Consider the following 26,198-nt stretch of genomic DNA (forward strand, 5'->3'; position numbering starts at 1 on the left):
AGAGGCAGAGAAAATAATTATTTCCCAGAGGGTGAGCACTCGTGAAATTCTGGCTTGAGGATAAGATGCCAGTCATATACCATTAAATCACATGAGGTTGGTGCCAAATTCCCAGTTGAAACCTATGATTGAGAAGGAAGCTGCTCGGTTGGCAATGGGATGTGCTTCAGAGGAGATCCCCTTCTACAGTCTGGAAATAGCTATCAGTCCTCTCCCCAGATAAAATATATACACTAAACATGTTGCCTTCATTTAAAATCTTTCCTTAAGACATCTGCTACCATGTTCCTGCTCCTTCCTTCTCTCAGCCCTGTCTTCAGTTGAGGTTCAGGGCAAGTGTCAGGCAAATACCCGAGGGAGTCTATGTGTGTGATGGTTAAAGGTCTCGGCTTTGGATTTCAACTCTGGGCTCTGTCATTTATTTGTTGTGTAATCTTAGCAAAAATTCAGCTCTCAAAGAATTGGTCTCTTCTTTAAAATAGAGATGATGATAACCACAGCTACTCTATTGTGTTGTCCTGAGGGTTAAATGTGATAATATAATGTAAAGTGCAGGAGGGGATGCTTGACACATAGAGCAGCTGATACATAGTGATTGTTATCATTATGTGGTTTGAGCTTTGGCTTTGCCACCGTCTAAGCTGTACAACCAGTGATAGATCCATCCTCTTCTCTGGGCTTGCTTGTAAAGTGAGTTTGGTTCAGTGGTTCTGTGCTCCAGAATCAACTGGGACACTTTTAAAATATAAATTCTTGGGCCTGAACCAGACTTACTGAATCAGAATCTACAGATTTGGGATCCAGGAAGCTGGAATTTTACAAATCTTTGTAGGTAGGGGCGCCTGGGTGACTCAGTTGGTTAAGAGTCTGACTCTTGATTTCCGCTCAGGTCATGACCTCAGGGTCATGAGATCAGCCCCACATCAGGCTCCGCACTCAGTGGAGAGTCCACTTGGGATTATCTCTCTCCCTCTCCCTCTGCCCCTCCCCCTTGCACATGCATGTGCATCCACACTCTCTCTCAAATAAATAAATCTTTAAAAAGATATTTATAGGTAATTCCAACCAGAGGGTGAAAAGCTTTGTGCTAGATGATCTTTAAAGCCCCTTACAGGGACACCTGGGTGGCTCCGTCAGTTAAGCACTGGACTTTTGGTCATGATCTTAGGGTCATGGGATCCAGTTCTGTACTTAGTGGGGAGTCTGCTTGAGATTCTCTCTCTCTCTCTCTCTCTCTCTCTCGCTGCCCCTCCCCCCACCATGTGCACACGTTCTCTTTCTCATTCTCTCTCTCTCTCTCTCTCTCTCAAAAAAGAAGTCCCTTACAATCAAGAAATGGTGAGCTTAATATCTCATGCTTTTGTGAAACCTTTTCTAACTCCTCTCAACCATGGGACTACTTCTGTATCCTCAGCACCTATAACCCAGCATTTAGCACAATACAAGCACACAGATAATGCATTGTAATTGAAATTCATTCCCAAATATTTAATGGTCTATACTGCTTTGCAATGTCCAGTATTTTAGTTACCTTTTCAGAGGTTAATTCATGTTTTTCTCCCTAGCTAGACTACCCTGGCTTCAGTTATTCAGGAGAAAATTCTCCCAGGACATTAATTTGTTTCCTCTTCTTTCTGCTAACCATTTATTTCCCACTAGCTCCTTTAACATAAGTGGAGCAGGGATGGGAGACAACACTAATCAAACAGATTAATGTTTCATTGCAACTCTGTCTTGTTTATTGACTGAGTGTATGTGGGTGAGGGCCATTGGCTACCAGGAAATATTGTCATTAATTTTCTTATTTAAATTTAAACAATAGCATCAGAAGGACCTGTGAACTTTTGTTTACAGACTAAAAAACAAACTCTTGTCCCCAAAAAACGAAAAAAGAAAATCCTAAAAAAAGGACTGCACTTTGGCATGATGAATGTAACTAAAGCAACAGCCAAACCCCAACCTATCATTATGACAGACTAGATCAACTCAAATCCCCACTTTAACAGCCTGGCAGAGGAAAAGGCATCCTCTTTTCTGGGCATAAATATAGTGCATCTGTCTCTACTGTTCTTTTATTGACATTGCCCAGCATTAAGAAAAAATTACAAGTTTAATGAAAAAGGAAAAAAAATATGACCCATCATCAGAAGAAAATATAGTCAATAGAATCAGACTTAGAGGTAGCCCAGATGTTGGAATTATCCAACAGCGACTTTAAATTACCTGTAATAAATAAGTTAAAGAATCCAACAGAAAAACATGCACGAACAGATGGAGAATTTCACTGCTGAAATGGAAACTATAAAAATGAGCCAATGGAAATGCTAGAAATGAAAATCACAATATCAGGGATTAAGAATTCTTTCAATGTGCTTATTAACAGAATGTATACATCAGAAGAAATAATGAATAAACTTCAAAATAGGTCAATAAAAATTATGCAAACTTAAATACAAAGAGAGAAAAATACAGCATTTGAGATCCATGGGATAATATCAAACAGTATCTAATGTATGTGTAATCGGAGACCCCAAAGAAGAAGAGAAAGAGAATCAGTCAGGAAAAAATATTTGTAGAGATAATGGCTGGAAATTTTCCTGTATTAATGAAATCATTAATCCATAGATCCAAGAATACTGTAGAATCCCAAGTGGGAATATATACAAAGGAAAACACATGTAAACACATGAGAATCAACCTGATGAATATCAAAATAAAGAGAAAATCCTAAAAGCAGTTGCAGGAAAAGAAATATATGAATTACTAGAGAACCAACTTTATATTTCATTGGAGAGAGCTGGAGCTATATCCTCCTTCCCTACCCTGGCCATAGTTTCAGTTTTTCCACTGGGCATATGGAATTGCCTCAAAATGGGCTCAGAGGGAAAAATAGAACAAGTGCCACTAGGTGCTACTTGCCATTTCTCCTCTAGACAGAAGAGAAGGTGTTTACAATAGTTTCATACATTTTAGTCTCTCAGGCCCAGAGACAACTCTTTGTATAAAATAGGAGAGGGCCCCCTGGGTGGCTCAGTTGGTTAAGCATCTGCTCAGGTCATGATCTCAGGGTCCTGAGATTAAGCCCCATGTCAGGATCCCTGCTCAGTGGGGAGTCTGCTTCTCCTTCTCTTTCTGCTTCTCCGCACTTCCCCAGTCTTGTGTGCTTTCTCTCAAATAAATAAATAAAATGGTAAAAAATAAAATAAGATAGGAGAGAGCCAGAGAATAGAACTCTGGATGTTTGGTGTGAAGGTGGAAAAGAACCGAATGGAGAGGAACTGAGCCCTCCAAGGGGTTTCCACCCTCCCTCAGGCTGCAAGCACCACTGACTCCATAGGAAGCCTTCCTTTTCATCTTCTCCTGTGCCAGGAAGCTGGTGCCCATACCTCTGACTCTTAGCAGGTTGGAGATTCATGTATTGGATAAGAAATCAAATAGAATATCTACCACATTTCCTTCTAGTTTTAAGATTCTATAAATCTCTTCTATAGTAGAAATTTTTGAAAATGATTGTTCCTCTCTCGAGGTAAAATACTACACCTTGCGCGTTCTTCTACTGCTTATTTTTACTCCTTCATTTGTTTATTCATTCATTCATTCATTCATTCACTCAACAAGATATAATGGGCCTAGTACATGCCAATCATTTGCCTCTCTTTTTTCTGTGTTCTCTCCTAGTTGGTGAGCAAAATGAGGGCAACTTCTGTGTTTCACTCATTCTTGTGTTTTCATGTTGCATGTGGTTGAGAACGTAAAGAAAAAAGGAGAGGGATGGAAGGGAGGGGTGGGGAGGGAGGAATGGGTGGTAGAAGGTAGGAGAAGGCCAGAAAGAGGCTGTTTTATAACAATTTACTTCATGAAAGAGTCTGGGCTTTTCTCAGTTTTCTGCCCCACTTTAAGATTTTTCTTTTTTGGCTAGTTCTTGAACCAACTGAAATTTGCTTACAATTGTTCCCTTAGCAACCAACAACCTTTATGCTTTACTTTTGATTTAGAACTCAGAGTAACCAAAATCTCTGTTTATTTGAAACAGATTTTAAAAGGCTTGCTTCCTTTACTAAAAACAAAAACGGATCATTAAAAAATGTTTCAATAGAAAACTTCACAGTTTTTAAAATAAGTTTTACATGTATGTTTGATTTTTATTTTTTGGGTCTGGGTTTTTTTTGAATAGAAGACTGGAGAGAGAGAGAGAGAGAGAGAGAGACGACTCCAGAGTAAACATTTCACAGGAAAAAAGGAGGCTGATTTAAATTTGTTTTTCTTTCCCAGAAGCTATGAAAATTGCAGTGGGCAACATGAGATTAAATCACATGATCTCCAGTCCTGGAGATCCTCTAGGATCTTCCCTCTAGCACTTCCCAGGGTCTGTGCAAGTCCTCTCCAGCTCCAGCTGGCTCACTACAACGTATATGCCACAGGTTCCCAAACACAGTCCAGAAAAAGGAGGAGGGTAAGGTATGTTTGCTTTTAAACCATGAGGAAGTTCCTTAAAGAGCTGTGCCCAGGGTCAGGGCTCAATAAATATTTACGCATAAGAATGAAGAACGCACCTGAAGGTTCTCCTCAAAAACACTATTTGGTATAGTTACACAGCAAGAACTCCAAAAGCAGCATTATAATGTAGCTCCAGGGAAAAATATGTCCTATTTATACATGCATTTGATCAATGTTCACTGTTGAGTTGTTTCTGCAATCTATGGTGAGAGCACATCTGTCCTAGATTCTGAGCCACTGGAGGCCAACAAGCTTGGCAGTCAGGCTCACTTGCCAGAACTACAAACAGAAAGGGCTTAGTCACATGTTCAGAGCATAGATCAGTCTGGTGCCATGTACCACCAAGAGCCGTCACATCCTTTGATATACCTCATCTCACCTAATCCTCACAGGGATTGATGATACTGTCTCTGAGGCCAAAGAGGTTAGGTAATTTGCTTCCAGTCATCCAGGTAGGGTTTGAACCCAGGGCTGGCACATGATCATTTAATGGAGGCCACCCTCCCTCTCATTGCTTAACGAATTTTAGAAATGACACCAGATTGACTAGTGGCATAACTGTCCCGTTTCTGTGTTCTGAATCTGACTCTGAACTTTGTGCTTTGATGTTGTATTTCCAGAAGGGAATGAACACACAAACAAATGTATACATTCCATAGTGCAGTCCAGCTGAGGTTGCACTAGCAATAATTAGATGGCAGTTGTGTGAATTGATGGAGCAACAATTTGTCAACCTACTGAGTCTCAGCCTCTCAGGGCAGAAGTCACTGATCATCCTCAGTCTGTGAATCCCTCCACAGTGATCTTGCCAAGGAAGGTTTGACTACTGCAGGGGCAGGAACCCCAAATCTGCTGACCCCTTTGCATCATGTGGAGTTTCTGCATCATACTTTGGGTTGGATTGTGTATGTGCTTGCCTGTATGAGGGGTTCTTTGCTCCTTTGTAGTGTTTAGTTCTGGTTGAGGAGACATGGATGTTTCTAAGTGACAAAAATGCATTTGGAATAAGCTTGAGGACCTAGTTTGTGTCACTGAGAAATGCTGCTCTCTAAATTAAAAAGAACAAAGCATCCTTTTCAGACCAGATAAAACATTGAAGATGGTGTTTGTTTGTTTGTTTGGCTATTTTTTTCCCCTAAAAGAACAAGTTTTCATCTGATTGAACAGTATGAATCTAGGTTCGGATATGAGTCCCTGACACACACACACACACACACAAACACATGCATGTACATGTGTGCACATATATGCATGTGCAAAGTCTCCTCACCCCCACTGCCATCCATTCCTCCAAAATAACCTCAAAAAAGAATATATATTTTACTTAACATGAAGAAGAGTTACTATTATTTTGATAAAATCAAGTAGCATGAAGTAGCGGGATTCAGAATGGTCAACCTGGCTAGCGATCTGCCATTTCTGACACCTGTTGTGGACTTTTGGGATAACTGAACCTCCACAGGCTCCCAGCCCCCTGGCCTGATGTTCTCTACAAAAATTAGCTTCTGCTGCTTCAGTCATTTTTCATTCACATTGCATTCATTCTCTCACTCCAGGATATGTCTCTTACATCAACCTCATTGCTTATTTTCTCTCTGTAGACCTCCCACTTTTGAGGACCAGAAGAAAGCACATAGAGAGAAAAATCCAGAATAAGTCACAGGTAAACTCCTCCATAGGCATAGCAGCTGTGTTCATGAGACTGGATGCTCACCTCAGGGCCACTGTAGTACTTCCCACCACAAACATGAAAAAGAAAAAGAATGCCCAACAAAAAGAAAAAAATGCCCAACAAAAACTTAAAAGGTGACTTACAGTGGATTTTGAAGTCCTTGTACTGTCTGTCTTCAATTGCTACCACGTACAAAGCTGCCCGGTCTGGAAACATAAGCCCTCCAGGTTTCTGTTGATGAATTGTGGGGAAATGGGTCTCGTAATCTATTCACCTGACAAAGACATTACATTTTGAACTGCACATAGAGTCACCAGACAGGCATCCCCTTGCCAGCATTTCTCATTCAGCAGACTGTCACCTTGGCCAGGGTTAGGGTTAAGATGGTAATGCTCAACTTTTACTTGGGAGCAGGGAGAGTTTGAGGGACCTATGTGGAGATAATAGAACAAATGTACTGGGGCAAAACTAAGTTCAGTAAGCATAAGTAAAAGGTGTCATGACCCTTTAGCCTGGAGAAGCCAAGATCAGAAGCATGCTTGGCTCTCTGGCAGCTAACCAAGTCCTAGGTACCTGTTGACCAGAATAGATTTCTGTCTTGACAACAGAGAATGGGTGTAGATTATAACCAAAGAGGCCAAGATTTGACCTACAGAGTAATGTGGGAGACATGTTGGACTTGGGTACCATCATTCTGTCCCCTGAAGCAGATCTAGTTTAAGGAGAGGGGTCTTGAGGAGGTGACCTTCTAGCCTAAGCCTCCTCTGGAACTTCATCTTCTTCCTAGACTGTTGGCCAGGGGTATAGCAGCAGGACAGCCAGCAGACCAACAATGGGACAGCATGCAGGACACTTACCAGCCACTTGTCCCTGGCAAAGATCACCGTGTTGAGCATTGACTCATAGAACAGACAGTAGCCCATCCACTCGCTGATGATGATGTCTACCTTCTCCACAGGCAACTCCACCTCTTCTACTTTACCCTTAAATATGGTGATGACTGGAAAATAAGAACCCCATGGCCACACTTTGCAGGGACCCTAGCCTGAAACCTTGAGCACCCCACATCAGGGCCAGACCTACAGGTTTTAGCCCTGTTCTGACTCTGCTTTTAGGATGTGACATACCTCACCCTTCACCAAGCTAACTATACAAAGAGAACTGTGAGCTACTTGCATGTTTTCTCCCTAAAATGTACTGGGCAGTGACTATGTCCTGGCCCTGTGCCAAGCCTGTGATATGCACCATATCATGTGATCTTCCCAGCAATTCCATGAAGTAAGTACATTATTATTATTCTCATTTAGAACTGATGCTTAAAGGGATTGAATGATGGGTTTTGAAGTAGAGACCTGCTCTGATATGCTATGACTCTAACACTCTGATCATGGTCCCCAACCCATTTTAGGCCACCGTGATGGCTCAGATCCAAAGAGCAAGGATGCCTCTTGTTCTTGCATTTGTTCACATCCAGGGCTCATTCCCCAGTAGGTCCATAAGGAAGGTAATTTGGTGTCTTGATAAGAGCATGGGCTTGGTAGTCAGGGGTTTAAGTCCTGATCTTCTCATTGTTAACTATATGACTTTGCACAAGTTACTTGATCTACTGAACTCCAATTCCCCACAGAACCAGGGAAAGTAGTACTTAATGGGTAGTTGAACTGATAACAATGAAATAACAAATGTGAAGTGCCAGGCTCATAGCCGAGGCTCAAAAGAAGGTAGACATCACCTTGCTGACCAGCTGATGGAGAGGTGAGGGGATAAGGCCAGAACCATTCTCCTGCTCTTAGTGGCCTTTGCTCATAAGTCACTTCCAAGACCTTTCTATCCCTCCATGGCAGGAGAAACTTCTTAGTTGGGTTTTTGATCATTTGACATAGTCATACACATAATTTTGGAGTCTCTTTTTGCATTCATTGCTACAAAGATCATAGCAAGCACTATCTTAGATGCTGCTGTGAAATTGACAAGGTGATGTATTGGTTGGCTGATTCTATCTGAGCATTTTCTCTGAAAGGATACACATATTCATGCTCTGAAATTCTCTTTCTGCACCATCTTCTGAAAAATCACACCATGCCTGAGCTTTGCTGGGAAAATTGAACAATAGCTTGTACTCAGGAGTGAAAAACAAACAAACAAAAGCATGTACAAACAAAGAGAACACATCTGTCCTGAAACTGAGCTTCACAAAAATTCATTCGTGTTAGAGGCTCCTGGATGACAAAGGACACACAGGTCACTGGTTTTGTTTCATGTCTTCACATTGGATAATACAGGTGATGAAGTGTCCATTAGCAGCCTCTAACGATGACTCGCTCTCCAATATCTGGTGTTTAATCAAGTCTTAATCAGGTAAGGTCTCCTCCGTAAGCAGTCAGACACTTTGCAAATGCACAGTAGTCCTGATCACTCTAGAGTGAAGCCCAGGCTTGTGCGGCCTTCCTGGCTCGTACTCATGAGCCCTACGCCTAAGTGGTAAGAACAGGAAGGCCTAGGCTTCTCTAAAAGGTTCTGAAGGGGTGGGAGGAGTAGGTTTCAAACCTCTGCTCCTCTGGAAGTTCCACAACCCAACAGCAGGAACTCAAACTAGAGCAGGGCCTAGGATGAACCAAGAGGATTCATAAGGGGACAAAGTAAGGAATTTTTGAAAATGCTGAGAGTGCCTAACTTATTTCTCATTCTGAAAAAGAACTGACAAATACATGCCTGACCCACCTGCCTCATTATTTGAGTGCAAAGCCTGGTTTGTCTTACTTTTACAAATATTTATTGTTGTTGAAGAATAACTGACATATCATATTATATTAATTTCATGTGCACAACACAGTGATTTGACATTGTACATGTACATTGCAAGCTGATCATCACGATAAGTCTAGTTACCATCTGTCAGCATACAAAGTTGATACAAATTATTGACTATATTCCTCATGCAGCACATTATTACATCCACACAGCTTATTTATATTATAACTGGAAGTTTGTACCTCTTAATCTCCTTCATTCATTCCCCACAACCCACCTCTGGCAACCACCAATCTGTTCTCTGTATCTATGAGTCTGGGTTTGCTTTGGTTTGGTTTTATAGATTCCACTTCTCAGTGAAATTATGCAGTATTTATCTTTCTCTGTCTGACTTCTTTCACTTATTGTGATGCTCTCAAGGTGGCCTCCCTTTCTTCTTTCTTTGCATATTTCTTTTATAAAAAAAAAAGATTTTATTAGAGAGAGAGAAGAGAGTAGGAGCAGGGGCAGAGGGAGAGGGAGAAGCAGATTCCCGCTGAGCAGAGAGCCTGATGTGGGGCTTGAATCCAGGACCCTGGGATCACGACCTGGGTGAAAGGCAGATGCTTAACCAACTGACTCACCCAGGTGCCCTGCTTTGCACATTTATTGAAGGCTTTCCCTAATGTCTGCATGCGACTATAGGTCTGCTCCATCTCCTGCATTAGATCATGACCTCTATGTGGCTCAGAAGATGTGTTCTACCCGGGGTGCCCCCCAGTCTCCACTCTGGGTGACTAGTATATGGTTCACCAGGGATGATTCCAGGGATAGGACTCTAGTAGGACTTCAAGAAGCAGAGATGAACAAGAACTTATAGTTTAGTCTCACAGATGAGAATATTCCTGGGGTGTCCCCAGCATAAATGAATGCTATCCCTGTTCTCTGCAGTAGCACTTATGCATTAGTTGCTATATCCTGAACACTAGGGGTCCAACAGATGATAGGTAGATAGATGAGAGAGATACACACAGTGAATCATAGAAAGACAGAAGGAATCAATTAAATCTATTTTAAAAAGATCAACAGTCTGTGCCTCTGTTGATTTAACATCAACCTTCTGCATCCAAACATTTCTTGGAGCAGATGTAGCTCTTGCTTTGTTTGGTGAGTAGATGGGCCCTTTGAGAAAGATAAAAAGGCAGGCCTCCCCTCAGTCCAGCTGTGGACTGGATTTCAGACCCCACTCATCCCCTTGCTCAGGTGCTTCTGTACAATGCTCAATTTTCACAACCTTATGCTGGTGTTTTAGAGGCAGACAACTTCTGTTTTTGTTCCAGCTGACAACAAACCTTGATCAAACATTTCTTCCCTTTGGGAACTCAGTTTCCTTATTGTGGGGGGAAAAAAGGAGGGGGAGTAAACCTAAAAATCCCAAAGATGCTCTGCAGTGCCAAAATGATTTAATTCTCGAAATATTATATTGAGAATGTAAAAGGCATTCTGCAAAGTTTACTGGTAGAAGTAGCTGACAGCAATAAAGAACCAGTGCCTGCAATGTCCAGTTTGACTCTAATTTGCACCAATTCCTTGAGGCTGATTAAAAAAAAGAAAAAAAAGGCCACGTTTTTTCCACAGACCCAAATATAATTGCCCATCTGAATCATCAGGGATATTCTTCCTGTTTTCTATAGTCACCACCAGCAACCACTTAAGCTCCCAGATTCAATTTCTTAATCTGCAAAATGCTACCTCTTGTGGTGGGCTTTATAGCAACCAACTGGGGGCTATTGGCCAGTGCAATGCAATGGGTTGGCTCCAAGAACTGAGTGGGCATCTGAACCTTCTCCACTTCAAGCTTTTTGAAGGGCATCCTAGCCACTCAGATACTAGATACTCAGATTCTAAGCAGCTATGGGCAGTAGAACTCTACTCCCAATCCAGACCCCACAACACTAACATTGTGTCAGCTCAAGGCTGCATTGAGGTCACTCTTTGAAGCTATGTTTTTATTCCATAGAGATGATAGAAAGTTTGTTCAGATAACAGGACTTTGGCTTACCAATATTGGAATGATCAATCATAACAAAGTGCACGATTAGGAGCAAATACGCTCTAAACTCTAAATTGGGAGATTTTTCCTCTGTAATTTCAAGTTTTCAAATTAGACATCCAGACTTTTTTCTTTCTTGGATTTGTTTTCCTTTTATCTTGAGTGTTTATTACAGAAAGCTAGCCAATCTGACTCTCTAAGGTTATTTGTCTGACTTAACACAACAACAAATCGGGCTAGCCTGATGTCATCTGGGCCTCCAGCATGTCCATCAGAGTCAACCCCCCCCCCCAAAGGTCCAAAGTTAGTGGTCCAGTTTAGACTCTTCTGTTCCCCAGAGCAGATTCTGTGCCACAGAGCAGTGGGCATGAGGGTCATGAGTGCGAGGCAGGGAGCACATTCTGAGTAGTAGAGCCTCTCTGATGCCATCCCCACTGCAGCATGGCCACTAGCCACCCCTCAGCTACCTTTGCCAAGCTGTTCACAAGCCTATTTTGGCAACACCCACACCATTGCCACACACCTTCCAAGGGCCTGACTTGCCTCCAGGCTATGGTCTCCTCTTCTTAATTGTCGGTTCTAGCTTCCCGTTTCCAGGACCTAGCAGAGCACTTGACTCCTCACAAACATTCAAAAATCATTGTTGAATGAATGAATGGATGGATAAGCAATTTTGAAAAAAAAAAAGAAAAGGGTATTTGGGTTCAAAGACAAAAGATCCTCAAACTTGTCCTAATTATGATAGCAAAAAATTACTAGCATTTGAATAGCAGCTTGCAGAGCAATCTTACTTATATTATCTCTGTAACCCTCACAAGAACCTGTGTGGTTGGTTTTATTATTCCATCTGCCTAATGAGAAAACTGGAGTTTAGAGAAATCGAAAGGTAGAGCCAAAAGCTAGGCCTGTTGTATAACCTGATACAAGTCACCTGCCTCCCAGAAGTTCCCCTTCCTTCATCTGCCAGTGGATATAATACCTGACTTACCTACCTTGTGGGATTATTATATAATAATTCCCAATAATAATTATTGGGAATAATTATTATTATTATTCCCAAGCAACTGCCTGGGAATGATGGGGAAAAGAAATCAGGGAAGGCCAAGGACTGACTCATCCTTCTCCTGAGGCTGGTCAGGTTGTTAGTAGGCTGAGGAGTCGTAGAGCCATCATGAGCCATCAGGGTGGCAGAGAAGGAACCCATCCACCTCCCTGGTATTGGCTCTTCCTCAACTTCCCACACTTGTCTTCTCCAGGGTCCAGATACCTGGATAAGCCTCTCCTACAAGATCAAACCCAGCCCCATTCTTGAGCCAGTAGTGGTGGGCAAAAGAGGACAACAACTTTACCCTCAATATCTGGTAGGACTTGGAAATGGACCCCATAGCTGGAGTGGCATAGATGAGCCATGGGCATGTTGCAGCCTCAATATAGTAGAAACTTCAATATTGCTTGCTTCCCCAGCCCCCCTTTTGCCCAAGAGCATAGGGCTTGAGCTTCTGCCTTGGCTCTAGTGCATAATCTGCCTGGTTTCGTGTCCTAGCCTGCTCCGGCTCCCTTGAGGCTTGAGGGCCTAGTCTATTTAGCTAGAGCTCCCAAATCCTGCTAGCTTTGGCCAGAGACCTTCCCTGGCTGAACTAACACTTGGGCAATCAAATCATACTGGGAGTCACCCGCACCCCAAGTTATCTCCCACCTCTTAGGATCCTTGGCACAGCACAGCCTGGGTAGATACCTCACACATTGGCCACAGACAGAGGATTGTGCAGGCTTGGCCAAGTGGGGCAGGGATTAGGAAGGCAGTGGTACTGGACAGGGTGATTAAATCAGTGCAAATGTACAAGGCAGCAAAACCTCCCCTAGGCTCCAGGACTCCAAAAATCATCCCAAGTGTCAGTCATTCGCTAGTTAGAGCTTACATGGGACAAGCACAACGTGTCTCCCATCTCAGGGAACTGGGCACGGGTGGTCCCTCTGTGTGCACACTTCTGTCCACTCAGCAGCTGGCCTTTTTGTCAATCAGTTCTGTGCCTCCTTGCTCTCTCTCCAGAAGCTTCCTCACTTCCGGTACTGTGCTGGTCAGGGTCTAACAATTGGCTCTGGGAGTGGGGCAAAGGTGCTCACTGGTATCTGGGGTGTAAATGTCTCCACCATGGCTTATTTCTGCTTGCACCAGATGTCACCCGTGCACAATTGAGAAGAAAAGAGCCAGGCTGTGTGAGCGGTGTGAGCCAGCTCCGGCGTGCCATTGTGACCCCTGAGTTGGAAGTGGACACCCCAGTTTTCTCAACGACTCCATTGTGAGTTGTTCTAAGACCTTTCACAATTTGTAATTCTATCATGATGTCTGTTTACTTGCGTTTGTGTCTGTCCTCTCTGTGAGATGGTGAGCTTCACCAGAGCCTGTGGTTGGTGCCCAGCACCTGGCATGGGGTGTGGAAAGTGGAGTGTGGGACAACAATGCCTGAAGGAATGAGTGTGGGAAAACCAGCCCTAAGATTATTAATAGGCTGTTTCACAAGCAGTTAGGAAAGGAAGTAGCAATTTCCAGGAGTCACTAGCACAGGTTCATTAAAAACAATTAGATCTGATTAATCTCATTTCTTCTTTTGACAGGGCTATTAGTCAAGTTAATAAATGAAATAATAATAACAATAGCTAACATTTTTGGCTGCTTACTGCCCACGGGATACCGTCATGTTTTACACAGTGGTATGCTAGTAGATACTTAACAGCTAGGGTTCCAGGGGAAGTAGCCCTGATTTGCAGCATTTGCTGATTTCTGTGGTATAAATATTCCCACTGTGGCCAGCTTCAAGCCACCAAGGTGACTTCATCCATTTCACAGATATACTGAAAATTTAACAATTAGCCCTCAGGAGGAGCCTGTAGGAGCCTGTTTCGGCACACCATGGCTTTGCATATAGTAACACGGAATTGTCACAATGACCCTGTGAGGTATGCTCCACTATTGTTCCCATTTCACAGATGGGGAAATTGAGGCACAGAAAATAAAGTATCCAAGATCACAAGCTAACCAGACAGAACTAAGTGTGAATCAGGAAGCCTGGTTCCAGAGTCAGTGCTTTTCACCGCCCCCTAAGCCTCCCCCTGTGCTTGTAGTAAACCATGTGGGGGCTTCCAATGGAGACTCAGACGAGGCCTTGCTTCCATGGCATCCTCCTGGATATGCCATGTTATTATATAGATTCAACACTGGCTATTTGGCTGTATTCAAAGGCACTGATCAAAGCTGAACGCAGACCAGCCGACAGGTGCTTGCACGCTCACCCCAGGGCACCCACCACACATATGGAACACCAAGCACAGAAGGACGACCCTGGGAGAGCCACGCTCTCGGGAGTCCTAGCGGTTGTAAGGAGGACCAAATCTACCAGCGTGAAGTCTAATATGAATAAAAAAGGTGACTATCAGTTTGGATTTAAGACATAGGCTAGGAGCTACCACTTGGTGCTAACTCCAATAGACAACAGATATGGGTATGGACAACAGATTGTAGTGGATGCCAGCTCGGTGCCAGGTGACATGCATTTTCCATGATTGCTAATGGAAACTGAGGCTGTGGTGTCAGAAGCACAGCATCTGGGTCCCTTCAGTTGCCTGGTTGGATTTATGTCTTAGCATGACTCCAAGGGTGAGAGGGGATACGGTGACTCAAACCAAAGCAAAGAGTGAAGGACCTGGTGGGGGGCGGAGTGCCATCGGGGGACGTGGGAGAAGGGGCTGCCGCTTGAGGAGGAGGCTTCTACTCCACGTGGCCCCGGAGGAAAGAAAGGGAGTGTCAGCAACACTGCAGGTATGCAGACATCCCCCACCCAAGAAGCAAATGCTTCTCACAACCATGGCTCCCAGGTGGCTGGTGGTGGGGTCCCTGTCAGGGGCACCATGCAGGATGGCATGACCATAGGCCACAGAAGGAAACCTGCCACAGTGGAGAATTCAAGCATCATCTACGAAAGTCTCAGTGTATGTGGCCAAGAAAGAGCAAAGTGTAGAGCACGAGGTCTGAAAAGACCTACACTTAATGCTTGTTGAGCACCTACTACACACAAAGCCCGGCACCAGGCATTCCAGGAACATGCTCCTGCATCCCGCATTAAGCCTACAGGCTTGTGCAGGGACATAGCTCCTCTCTAGGCAGCAGACAGAGGACCAGAAAGGTGAGGTGACAGTACAAAGCTGCCCCTCCTCTGCCCACTGCCACTCTGTTGTGCTATATTACGCTCAGGCCTCCTCAACCATGACACTCATGCTTTAGGATGCATGCAGGTACAAAAAAAAGACAAGAAAGGAGGGATACACTTTCTCTGTTTAGTTTTCTGGGAAGTAAATGGGTTATAATTCTTTTGTTTCTAGAACTATAAAAATTTCATCAATCCCTGAGCTTCTATGTCAACTTACACAAACAGATCAACCTTTGGAGGCATCTTGGCAGTGCCCTAGCTCCTCAGCAAGGAAAGAGAGGAAATCATAGTGCTTCGATCAAAGAGGAGCTTCTGAGCACGTGAGTGGGCCACGCGTGTGGAAGAAGCCATGTGAAGCTGCGTGACCACTGCAGGTGGCTTCGTGGAGGTGTGCGTCTCCATGTGAATAAACCCCTCCCCAGGAGGGGTGCGGAGGTGGAGGGGGAGAGGCCTTGATTGATTCTGGGTAGCAGGTATTTTATGTCTTGTGTTGTTATTTATGTCTCTACATAAATATGTCTCTACCTACACTCCCGAGCCCCACACAATTGGCTGTTGCAACATTTCAAAAGCATTTCCATGGAAGCATTTGTACAGTCAAGCTGTCCTCTTTCCAGTACACACACCAAGGCTGAGCAAGTGGGTGCCTCACACAGGGCCCTGGGTGGCCTCCCCGGCTCCACCTGCCTGTTGTAATGCCCGGGAAGGAAGAAGTGGGAACAACTTTGCCTTGTAAAGGCCCCTGGTCCTGGCATTCCCTCTTCTTCAGTACACTGGGTATGAGGGGTAGGACCAGGTATGAGGCATGGGGAGGACAATGGTTTGTTTACTTGGGGACAATGGTTTGTCCCTCTTGGGCCTTTGCTCACTAGCATAGAGTCAAGTGTGAGCCATCAAAATACAGAGCATGGAATGATTCCATCCTAAAGCCATAAGGTGAGACTGAGCAAACCAGATGTTCAGGCAGCCCAGGGAAGAGGTGTGTGTGGCTACCACCTGGGGCCAGCTTGGGGGATTAAAGCTTGAGCAGAGTGAGGGCAGCCCTGCACAGCACATGAGAGCCTGACTGCTGGTAAGCAAGGCATCCCAATGAAGAGGTGGTGATAGGGTGAAGTCCAAGGGGGCGAGAGGGTCCTGGCAGAGGAAATGGCCTGGCTCGGCAAACTGGAGTCTGTGTAGGGACAGGAGAGTGCTTATGCAGGTGACAGACACATCTGCATAGGGTAGGAGGTAATGACAATGGGATATGGCACGCATATGGGGGGATTGATTCAATAAGTAAACATATTAAGAATAGTGGGAGCCAGGTTTTTCACTATCAGAGAAAGGAATCTCCAACATGGGAAGGGAGGAAGTTAGAGTACCCTGTGGTGCTGGTTAGAGCTGGGGTATCAGGTGAACTCACACCTGACAGTATCTATAGATAGATAGATTCAGAAACACACGTTGTGTAAAGGTGTGTGTGCATGTGCTAAAACTAATGAGCACACTTAGCCCCAGATCCTATTTTTTAAAACGCCATGGTCCACTAAATGAACTCAAGACTCCTTGGAGAAATGACTGATTCTAAAACAAAGCCATGTAAAATAAAAGATGAGCCAGGAACATTTGTGCCAACAAATGAGAAAGCTTACAAAAACATGAAGAATGTCAAAAGGATGCAGAGGCCAGCTTGAAAGGAGGTCCTATGACCAAATTAAGCACAGTTTGTGTATCATAATAAGTATTATAATAATAGATTTAACCTTTTGAATAAAATAAGAAATTAATTATAAGGAACAAAATATTTACATGGTTTCAATGCCTCCCCCAGAAAATCTTAACTAATTACAAAAGGAGAAGGAACAACTTGACCATGGAGAAGCCTGGCAGACATGGCCCCAATCAGTGATCAAAGTCAATGCTGTCAGTGACAGGACAAAGCCAAACTGCACGTCCCCAAGAATGTGTGGGGAGAAGGGCACAGCATCTCAGCTGAGCTGGTCAGTGCAGAAGCATCCCACGCCCCCAGACTGAGGGACATTCTACAGAACTCTGGCCTTTAATCCTCAAGCATCAAGGCAACAACAGTTGAGGAGGATCTAGCTGCTCCAGCCTGAAGTAAACCAGAGATGTGACAACTAAATGCTACATGTGGTTTGAAATGGAATCCTTTTGCTGTGAAGGATGCTATTTCGACAAATGGCAGGCAGCAGTAGGATCTGAGCATTAGATAATGACAATGCAAGAACATTAGTATCCTGATCTTGATGGTCACTGTGTGGCTCTGCAGGGAAATGTCCCTGCTTGTAGGACACGTGCATTCCTGTATTCAGGGCTGTTGGGGCATCATGTCAACAACTTGCTCTCAAAGCATTCAGAAAAAGAGGAACTCGCACCTTTTCTATAGATTGGAATGTTCTGAGGGTTAAAGGAAAGAGGTGAAGAAGGAAAGGGAGGGGAATAAAACAATGTACAGGAGTCTGAAGCAAAGGAGGGGAGGGGAGGGGGAGGTCCCTCAGGTGTGAGCCAGAGGGCATGATGAGGAGCTGTGGGCTTTCATTTTCCTGGCAACTGAGCCAACCTGCCCTCCTCCTGAGGTCAGGCACTCCTCAGCTAATGTTCGTCCCCTCTCCCACTCAGGCCCACCACTTCTACCAGTGGCTGCGGGAAGCCACCCTCTGCAAGCCAGGGGCACTATGGTTCTAAAGCCTAAGAGCTGGCAGCAAGAGATGGATAAAGAGTAAGGGGGCTGGGCACAGCCTCTCTCCTCATCGCTGCCCAAGTGAACCTGTATAGAGGCAGGGAATGGTCTAAACGTCCTTCGAAGGCCCCTTAGGGCCCAGGGATAGGGCTGAGAGAATGTCTGATTGGATATTTATTTGCACCCAATCTCCTCTCCTAAGAGGTTTTAATTTTCATTTTCAGGATTGGCAGCTACTGGTGCGGCTTCCACATCAAGGCACACACACTTTGGGAGAGAGTACAGGAGCAAGAGCCAAGACCACAGGTTCTGCCCTAGCTCAGCTGTCTTAGCCTCAGCTTCCACATCTGCTAAATAAGGGAAAGCCTCTTGCCTGTGGTACGGAGCTGGAGGAAGGGCTAGCAGATGAAAACATGTGGATGTCGGGCTGTTTCACCATTACAGAGAAAGAACTGGCCAGTTTCTTTTCCCATCTTTGGTAGGTAGGTAGAGACCTCACCTCGCTCGTCTGACCATGTCAGGTACATTCTGAGGAGAGTACAAAACAGCTCACTCCCATGAGCGAACCAACAGAGACTGGACACCAAAGCCAGAGGTCAGGCGCATCTGAGCAACATTTCCCCTTCTCAGGCTGGAAAGAGGCTTCTGGACCTCTGCTTATTGTCCACCAATACCCCTAACTTTTTAATGTCGCTCATCCTCCATCACCCCCTCCCTTCCTCACTTCCTGCCTTACCCAGCTTAGATTCCATGACCCATTATTGAAATCAGCTTCTGTGCTCTCCTGTCAGAGTCCCCACCCCGGAAGCCCTCCTTACACTCAAGCTGGTGAGCATGGTAAGGGGGACTTCGCATGTGGACTAAGCTTCCTGCCTGTCTATGTTGACTCCTCCAGCAGGTGTTGACCATTCCCCAGCAATGCCCACTAGGCCTACTATCGTATTGCCTTCCTCCCTCCTTCTAAAAGACCATTCCATCCCTTCTCTTGTCTCTTCTCATCCCCCTCTTCTCTGCCAGTAACTGTCTTATTCTTCAAAAAGGAAAAGGAGGCAATAAACCAGAGGCTTTCCACCACCACCTCACTTCTATCTGGACCCACACTCCCCACTTTCCTTCTGTTTCTGTGGTTCAAGTGGTCCTACTCCAAGGAAAAGGATAACCTCTGCACCTGTGCTCTGAACTCAAGGGCCTCACTCCTGTATCTTTTTCCTTTATCTCCCTGTCTACTGGACAATTGAATCACACACACATTTCCATATCTCTATCCTTCAAAAACAACTCTCTGCCAGGGACCCACATCCCCCTGTAGCTACAGCTCCATTTTTCTGTTCCCCAAAACAGCAGGAAGACTTACTTATAGCTCTCCCTTCACAGTGTGTCCTTAACCTATCTAACTGGACTTCCCTACCCCTACATTGAGTCTGCTCTTATTTAGAACACCAGTAACCTCCATATGCCCAAACTCAATGGTCACGTCTCTGTTCTTACCTTACATGATCTCTTAGCATTCTCTACAGCTGTCCCTTCCTCTTTCCTTTGGGTTCATGGTACATTTCTCTCCTGAATGCCCATCAGCCTCACTAGGTGTATCTTTTCTGCCTCTTGCTGGCCCCTTCTCCTCTTCTTGACCTCCAGATGTTAAAATGCCCCAGAGCCCTATCTTTGACCCATTCCTTTCTTCCAGCTATACTTTTTCCTAAGTGATGTCATTCTGTAGCTTCAAATAACATCCAAATGCTGATTATTCCCAGCTGTATATCCCACACTCTGGCTCTCCTTGGAACTGCAGACTCATATACCCAGTCTTACTTGACACATCTTACTGATGTCCATCTCAAACCTGACATGTGCTGAAAAGAACGTTTGATTCCTTTCTCTCTCCTATCATCCCTAGGAATGCTCTACTTTCAATCTTCCACCACCCACCCATTACTCAAGGCAGCAAGATAGCCCTTGCTCCTGTCTTTTTTATCATTCCCATGTGCATTCCATCAACAAGTCCCCTGCCTCTAGCCTAAAGTGGTCACTTTTCTTTACCTCCACTGCCACCACCTTTGCCACTATCCATGCCACAGTACATCCCTGGAGCACTGAAATAGCCTCCTTAATGTGTCTCTGCTTACACTCTTGCTGCCTACAAACCATTCTTATCCATACTCCATAGAAAATACTTCTCTTTTGCATCAAGTTCTCCCAAATGCCTCCAGCCACCATTAGAAAAAAAAAATCAACTTTGTTTTCCTAGTTTACAAATCCTACATGATCTGGCCCAGCTCAGCATAGGACTTGGGAGCTAAATCTCATCAGGTTGACTGATAAAAGATCCAAGGGGTTCTTTGGATTGAAGACACTTGTGGTGTGAGTGTGTTCAAGCTAGGTTCTAGGAGGAAAGGCCTGGGAAATGTTGCAATCATGGGAAAGCAGTGAGGGGAAGAAGGGAAGAGAGGGCACCTCTCTTTATAACCAGACTCCAACTTGGAGAAGGTCCCATTCCTTAGGGCAGCCTAATTGCCAAGACAGTATCATCAGCAACAGGGCCATAGAGGACCTGAGCAGTAGAGGATTGCGTTCTTCCAAAGGCAGAGCCTGGGGTCTGCTAGAATGCCCCTGGTTGGCCTTTGGGGAGAGGTAGAGCTGGGGGTTACGGAGAGGGAAGAAGAGGAAGAATAGCTGCCATTTTGCAAAACTCAATAGAATGCCTCCAGCTGGGGCCAAGCAGAAGGAATAGTGGCTAAGCCATGGAAGCGGAGCTGGGAATAACGTGCCCTTGGCTGACATGGCTGGGATGGGGAACCTTGGAACCCTGTATACAGTCCTCCAAATAGGGCTTCAGCTGGGCTCCACCATCCCAAGGCCAAGTGTTTGTACTCTTCCCTCTTATGTCAGTCTGTACCACCCAAACAAGAAAGTGCAAGCCCCCTCACCCCCTCCATCCACGGGAAAATATGTGGAGGTATGTCTTACTGTTGTCCAAGTGATTGGCTTTAATGATCTTCTCTGAGTAGTCAGAAATACTGGAACATTCGATCTAGAAAGAGCACAGAACAAAGGAGCGAGGCATAAAAAAAGATCATAGCATGTCTAGCACCAATTTACCTGATGGAGGTGCTGAGCCTAAGGGGGTACAGTGACCTGCCCACAGCCATATCATTACTTTGTGACAAATTGAAAACTGCAGAACAGCCCTCCTGATCAGCAGGCCAGTGGCTCTTGCATTTGAATCTGTCTGCTTTTGTCATGAGGGTGACTCTCAGCCACTGCTTCACAATGGAGGGCCTGGCCTCAAGTTGGGAGACTCAGGAGAAGCTGGCAGGCCTCCTCCTGGCCAGAGGAGAATGTGATGAGATCCTCCCGGAGGAGGACATGGGAAGGCAAGCCGTAGCCAGAGCTGCTGTGAGTATCCAGGGACCTTACTCTCCTTACTTCCCACCTCCCAATTCCAGGATAGAGAAATGCCACATCACGGCCTCAAGGCCAATCTTGAGACTCATCCCACCATACAGGTCACACACTAACTCTCATCCCTTCTGTGATGCCCACCTTTGAGATAATTAATTCTTTTAATCTCCAAGTCTTTCCAAACTCCCCAAATCTCCTAACCGAAGGGCCAAGATATGTGAGAAATGAGCTGACCAGCAGCTGAGAGGGTGCCTTGTGGGAATAGTGGAAGATCAAGCCCCAGCCTGGGGCATGTATCAGGGGAGGGCCAGAGGATGCTGGAGCCAGAGAGGCAGCTGTTAACAGCTGCTCTCACCTCCTCAGCTGGCCCCCACAGAGGCTGCCACTCACCTCCACACTCCGGACCCCCCTCAGACTGTCCCTAGGGCCTCCGGGAGAGTATTTGCATTGGAGCACTGGAGGGAGCTGCTTGCAGCCTCCATCAAAGCCTTGGGGAGGGGTAAGGGCGCCTGCAGGGTCAGGAAGCATGGTTCCATCAGAGAAGATAGACCTCCACCAGGCTCAGAGCCCAAGAGGATGGGCCCTTTCCTGTGGCCTCTGATCCCACTTTCTCTGGGACTGTGCTGCTCCAATTCTTCCCCCTGCTCGCCATGTTGGCATCCATCTGCAAGAGGCTGTGGAGTTTCACAGTGAGGAAAGCATGATCTGGAGCCAGGCAGCCTGGATTCCCATTCAGCCTTGACCACTCTCCAATTGTGCCTCAGTTTCCTCATAAGTGAGGAAAGAGTCCCTGTTTTACTTGGTCATTGGGAGAATTAAATAAGCCAAAGCATGTGAACCACTCAGAGCAGAGGGCCCCCAAGCCCCAGCATCCTGGCGGCCTTCTTTCCTCTTTTCCCATCTCGCTTTCCCTTTCCCCTTTTCTCCTCTCTTCCTCCCTCCTTCCTTCCCTCCCTTCCTCTCTTCCCCTTTCTCCTTCTCTCTCTCCTCTCCTCCTTTTCTCCTTCTCTCCCTCTTTCTCCCTGGCTCTTTCTTTCTGGAGAAGAGCAGCGGGTAGAAGAGGGAACCTGGAACAGGAGAAACTGTGAAATGAGCCATCAGGAAAGAGGCCCAGCTAAATGTGGGAGCTGTTTATAAAAGAGCTGTGACAGCAAAAGACCGTGAAGCAGACAGATTGGGACAGTTGGGATAGTCACCACAGCTGGAAGGCGCCGAGTGGGCGCCTCCTGACAGCGCCTTAGTAGGAGGAGCCGCTGGCCACTTGGAAACCAGTGAAGGGCAGCCCAGCTACCCATGCCCCAGCCAGATGGGGGCGGAGAGGCCTCAGAGATGGTGCTGGGAAGGAAAGCACGGGGATGGCCAGAAAAATCAAGTCCCCTCCAGAGGCTCTTTGACCTCATTGGACATGGAATCTGTCCCTTGCTGGGAAGCCTCCCTTTTGGTGAGGAAGGCACAGTGAAGGATAGTTGGAAGGTGGAGAGGGCAGGACTTGACTTGGGGCATCTGGGTTGACCTATCAACTTAGCGAGTGCCTCAGCTGAGTACCCCATAGCTTTTCCAGTCAAGTCTGTGGTGGATATGCCTTGAGGATGGCCTGCGTTTCTAGAAGACCCTCTACAGCCAAGGCCCAGACACTTTCTAAGCCAGGCATGGAGGAGGAACACTGTCCCTGCTGGGGACTCAGGGATAGGCCTCTGAGGCCAAGTGAGGGGTAGCCAAGGGGATGTGGAAGCTCTGGGGCTGTCAGCACAGGCTACAGGACAATGCAGCTAAATGCACAGGGAACAAAGCCCCACCAAGAGCTGCTCAGCTCCCATGGGTCTCTGCAAACAGCTGTCTCATGCACATGCTGGGAGCTAAATTGTAGTGTGTCTTAAATTTTGATCAAGACTAATTCCCATATTCCAGCCTTGGACCCTCTGCATTTTGCAAATATCAGCCAGCCACTCAGGGGCTCTTCTTTTTTAGGGTTTCTTCCCAGCTCCAGACCCCCCAGCCTCCCTGTCATCAGGCAGTACACAGCTGTGTAGTGGGAGCCAGAGGAAAGCTGGGAGGCTTCCCAGAGGGTCAGCCTCCATTTCCATCTGGAGGGGCTGCAGCAGCCAGAGTAGCAGAATTTAAACCTACCAACTTGCCTTTTAAAGGACAAAGGAAGGAGATTATCTTGTTCTCATCCCCTAGGGCCTCATCCCAACTATATTCATATTAGACACTGGGCATTAGTCATATGCCAGGCCCTGTTCTAAGCATTTTACATATGTATTAAACTCATTAATTCTAGACGATCACTCCATGGGTGAGGTATTGTTATTATGGCCATTTTAGAGATGAGGAAAGTGAGGTACAGTCACACAGAGTAGAGATTCAAGCCAAAGCTCACACATATAACCACACTGCACTGCTTCTCAAGCTGATGGTAGGACTAAGTGTTCTAAGGTAATCATGACCGGAATGATTTCCAGAAAGTCAAAAATCCTCTGTAAATGTCAGCATTTGTCAGGGCAAGGAGCCAGGACCAATGCCATGGGAGCTTGCCCCCACCTCTTGAGAATACATTTAATTTTCTTTACTTGTCCTCGAGGGTATGGCCCCAGCAAGGGATGGCCCTGGGTTTGCACTTGTAGGAAGGACAGAAGAAGATGTAAGGCAATGAGGAGCTGGTTCTATAGAAGCCAGTGAGCAGGGGAACCCCTGGGTGGCTCAGCAGTTGAGCATCTGCCTTCGGCTCAGGGTGTGATCCCGGGTCCTCGGATCGAGTCCCATGTCGGGCTCCCTACATGGAGCCTGCTTCTCCCTCTGCCTGTGTCTCTGCCTCTCTCTCTCTCTATGTCTCTCATGAATAAATAAATAAATAAATAAATAAATCTTAAAAAAAAAAAACTTAAAAAAAAAAAAAAGAAGCCAATGGGCAGGAAGGAGTGGCATGCTCACCCCAAACACTTTCTTGGCTCCTGCTTTGGCAGCAAACATGGAAAGGATCCCGGTACCACTCCCAACGTCCAGCACCACTTTGTCCTTGAACACATGCTTATTGTGGTACATGGAGTTCCGGTAGGTGAGTGTCCGCACCTCATCCTTCAGCATTTCCTGTGGAAGGAAAGGAAAGGCCGTGTCAGTGTATTCAAGCCACCTGGGAGTACACCGAGGTCATGGACCTCAAAACCCCAGGACTGTTCTGCCAAATTTTTCAAGAATCTCAATAATGGGTGCACCTGGCTGACTCAGTCACTGGAGCATGGAACCCTTGATCTTGGAGTTGTGAGTTTGAGCCCTGTGTTGGGTATAGAGAGAGCTTAAAAATAAAATCTTAAATTAAAAAAAAAAACCCCTCAATGATGTAGGTAGGCCATAGGAGAGTATTGTAGGACAGCTGGACTAGGGGCTACCTACATACTTACAAACAACTCCAGCCTTAAAACTCTACCCAGGAAAGATAATTTTGTTCTATAAGAGGAGAAATGCATGTCCAGCATTGGGAAAGCTTCCATCTCCCAAAGAACAAAAAGAAACATGAGTGCAATGCAACTTGAGGGATTTAAATTAAACCTGAAACAGAATGTTCTGCAACAGTGATAGAACTGTCATCAAACAGGTTGTTAAAGGAGGTTTGTGGTCTCTCCGTGTGCGTGTGTGTATGTGCATACTCTTCTTGTTTGCTTTTTTTAAAAGAATGGAAAACATATTTCTTTATCCACCACTATTTAAGTCCTTTGTGACCAAAAAGAAAGTAGGTTACCCCTTACAACTGTCTCCAACCTAAGGAAAATATGATTAATTTGCAAATAGTGGTGAGGCAGGGATCTTTTTCCATTCAAATTGTCAGCAAACACTTCTTCTTCTTCTCCTTCTTCTCCTTCTTCTCCTTCTTCTCCTCCTTCTCCTCCTTCTCCTCCTCCTCCTCCTCCTCCTCCTCCTCCTCCTCCTCCTCCTCCTCCTCCTCCTCCTCCTTCTTCTTCTTCTTCTTCTTTCTTCTTCTTCTTCTTTCTTCTTCTTCTTCTTTTTTTTCAGAGAGAGAAAAGCAGGGGCATAGGGCCAGAGGGAGAGGAAGAGAGAGAATGTTAAGCAGGTTCTGCATCTGAACTTTGGGCTCAGTCTCGCAATCCTGAGATCATGACCTGACCTGAGCAAAAATCAGGAGTCAGACACCTAACTGACTGAGCCACCCAGGCACCCCAATGCTTCTGACTAACTCATAACCAATAGTAGTGGGATAACAGTATAATTTAAGCATAATTTTAGCATAATTTTCATATGATAAAAAGCACTTATTTTAAATGCATGGTAAGATAAGAGTTTTGACAAATGTATATACCTGGGTAACCACCACTATAATCAAGATATAGAACATTTCTATACCCCTAGAAAGTCTTTAATGCCCCTTGGCAGTCAATCCCCATCCCCACCCAGGTGACCAATCATCTAACTTCTATCACTAAAGCTTCCTTCTGCCTTCATATAAATTGAATCATATGGTATGTACACTTTTGTGTCTGGCTTCCTTTGCTCAACATAAGGTTTTTGAGATTCATTTACTTTTTTGCACCTATCCAAGGTTTGTTCCTTTTTTCTTATTCTTGCTGTTGTTGACTAGTATCCTACTGTATGGACATTTATCCATTCACTTGTCGATGGGTATTTGGATTGTTGCAAATAAGGCAGGTACAAACATTCTTGTATAAGTGTTTTCAAGGATATGTCTCATTTTCCTTGGGTAAATACCTAGAAGTCGGTTTGCTGGTAGGTGTTTAATTTCATAAGAAATTACCAGTTTTCCAAAATAGTTACTCTAGTTCATGATCCCACCAGCAATGAATGAGCTCTCAAGCTGTTTTACATGCCAGCAACTTAGTATTATCACTTTTCAAAATGTTATTCATTCTTGTAGATATGAGCTCGTATCACATTGCAGTTTTAATTGCATTTCCCTGATATCATTGATGTAGATAACTGGTCCAGGTG

At 45.2% G+C, this 26,198-nt stretch overlaps 1 protein-coding gene and 1 long non-coding RNA gene across 4 annotated transcripts in view; one reads left to right on the forward strand and one right to left on the reverse strand.

Moving 5' to 3' along the window:
• Positions 1–26,198, reverse strand: part of PRMT8 (protein arginine methyltransferase 8) — a 93,311-nt gene that overhangs the window by 17,468 nt on the left and 49,645 nt on the right. For 2 of the 3 annotated variants that reach the window (XM_049102800.1, XM_049102801.1), the window contains exons 3-6: positions 24,171–24,326; positions 20,805–20,868; positions 7,027–7,169; positions 6,313–6,400 (exon numbers count right to left, since the gene is read on the reverse strand). In XM_049102800.1, coding sequence (XP_048958757.1) covers positions 6,313–6,400; positions 7,027–7,169; positions 20,805–20,868; positions 24,171–24,326 — 451 coding nt within the window. The remainder of the gene's footprint in view (positions 1–6,312; positions 6,401–7,026; positions 7,170–20,804; positions 20,869–24,170; positions 24,327–26,198) is intronic. The other variant, XM_049102802.1, reaches the window with a different exon arrangement.
• LOC118352550 (uncharacterized) lies at positions 8,385–24,266 on the forward strand. Its single transcript, XR_004809808.2, has 4 exons — positions 8,385–8,527; positions 13,129–13,252; positions 15,330–15,545; positions 18,065–24,266. It is a non-coding gene; the product is annotated as an uncharacterized LOC118352550 (long non-coding RNA).

The sequence above is a fragment of the Canis lupus genome, chromosome 27, assembly GCF_003254725.2.
Source record: "Canis lupus dingo isolate Sandy chromosome 27, ASM325472v2, whole genome shotgun sequence".
NCBI lineage: Eukaryota > Metazoa > Chordata > Mammalia > Carnivora > Canidae > Canis > Canis lupus.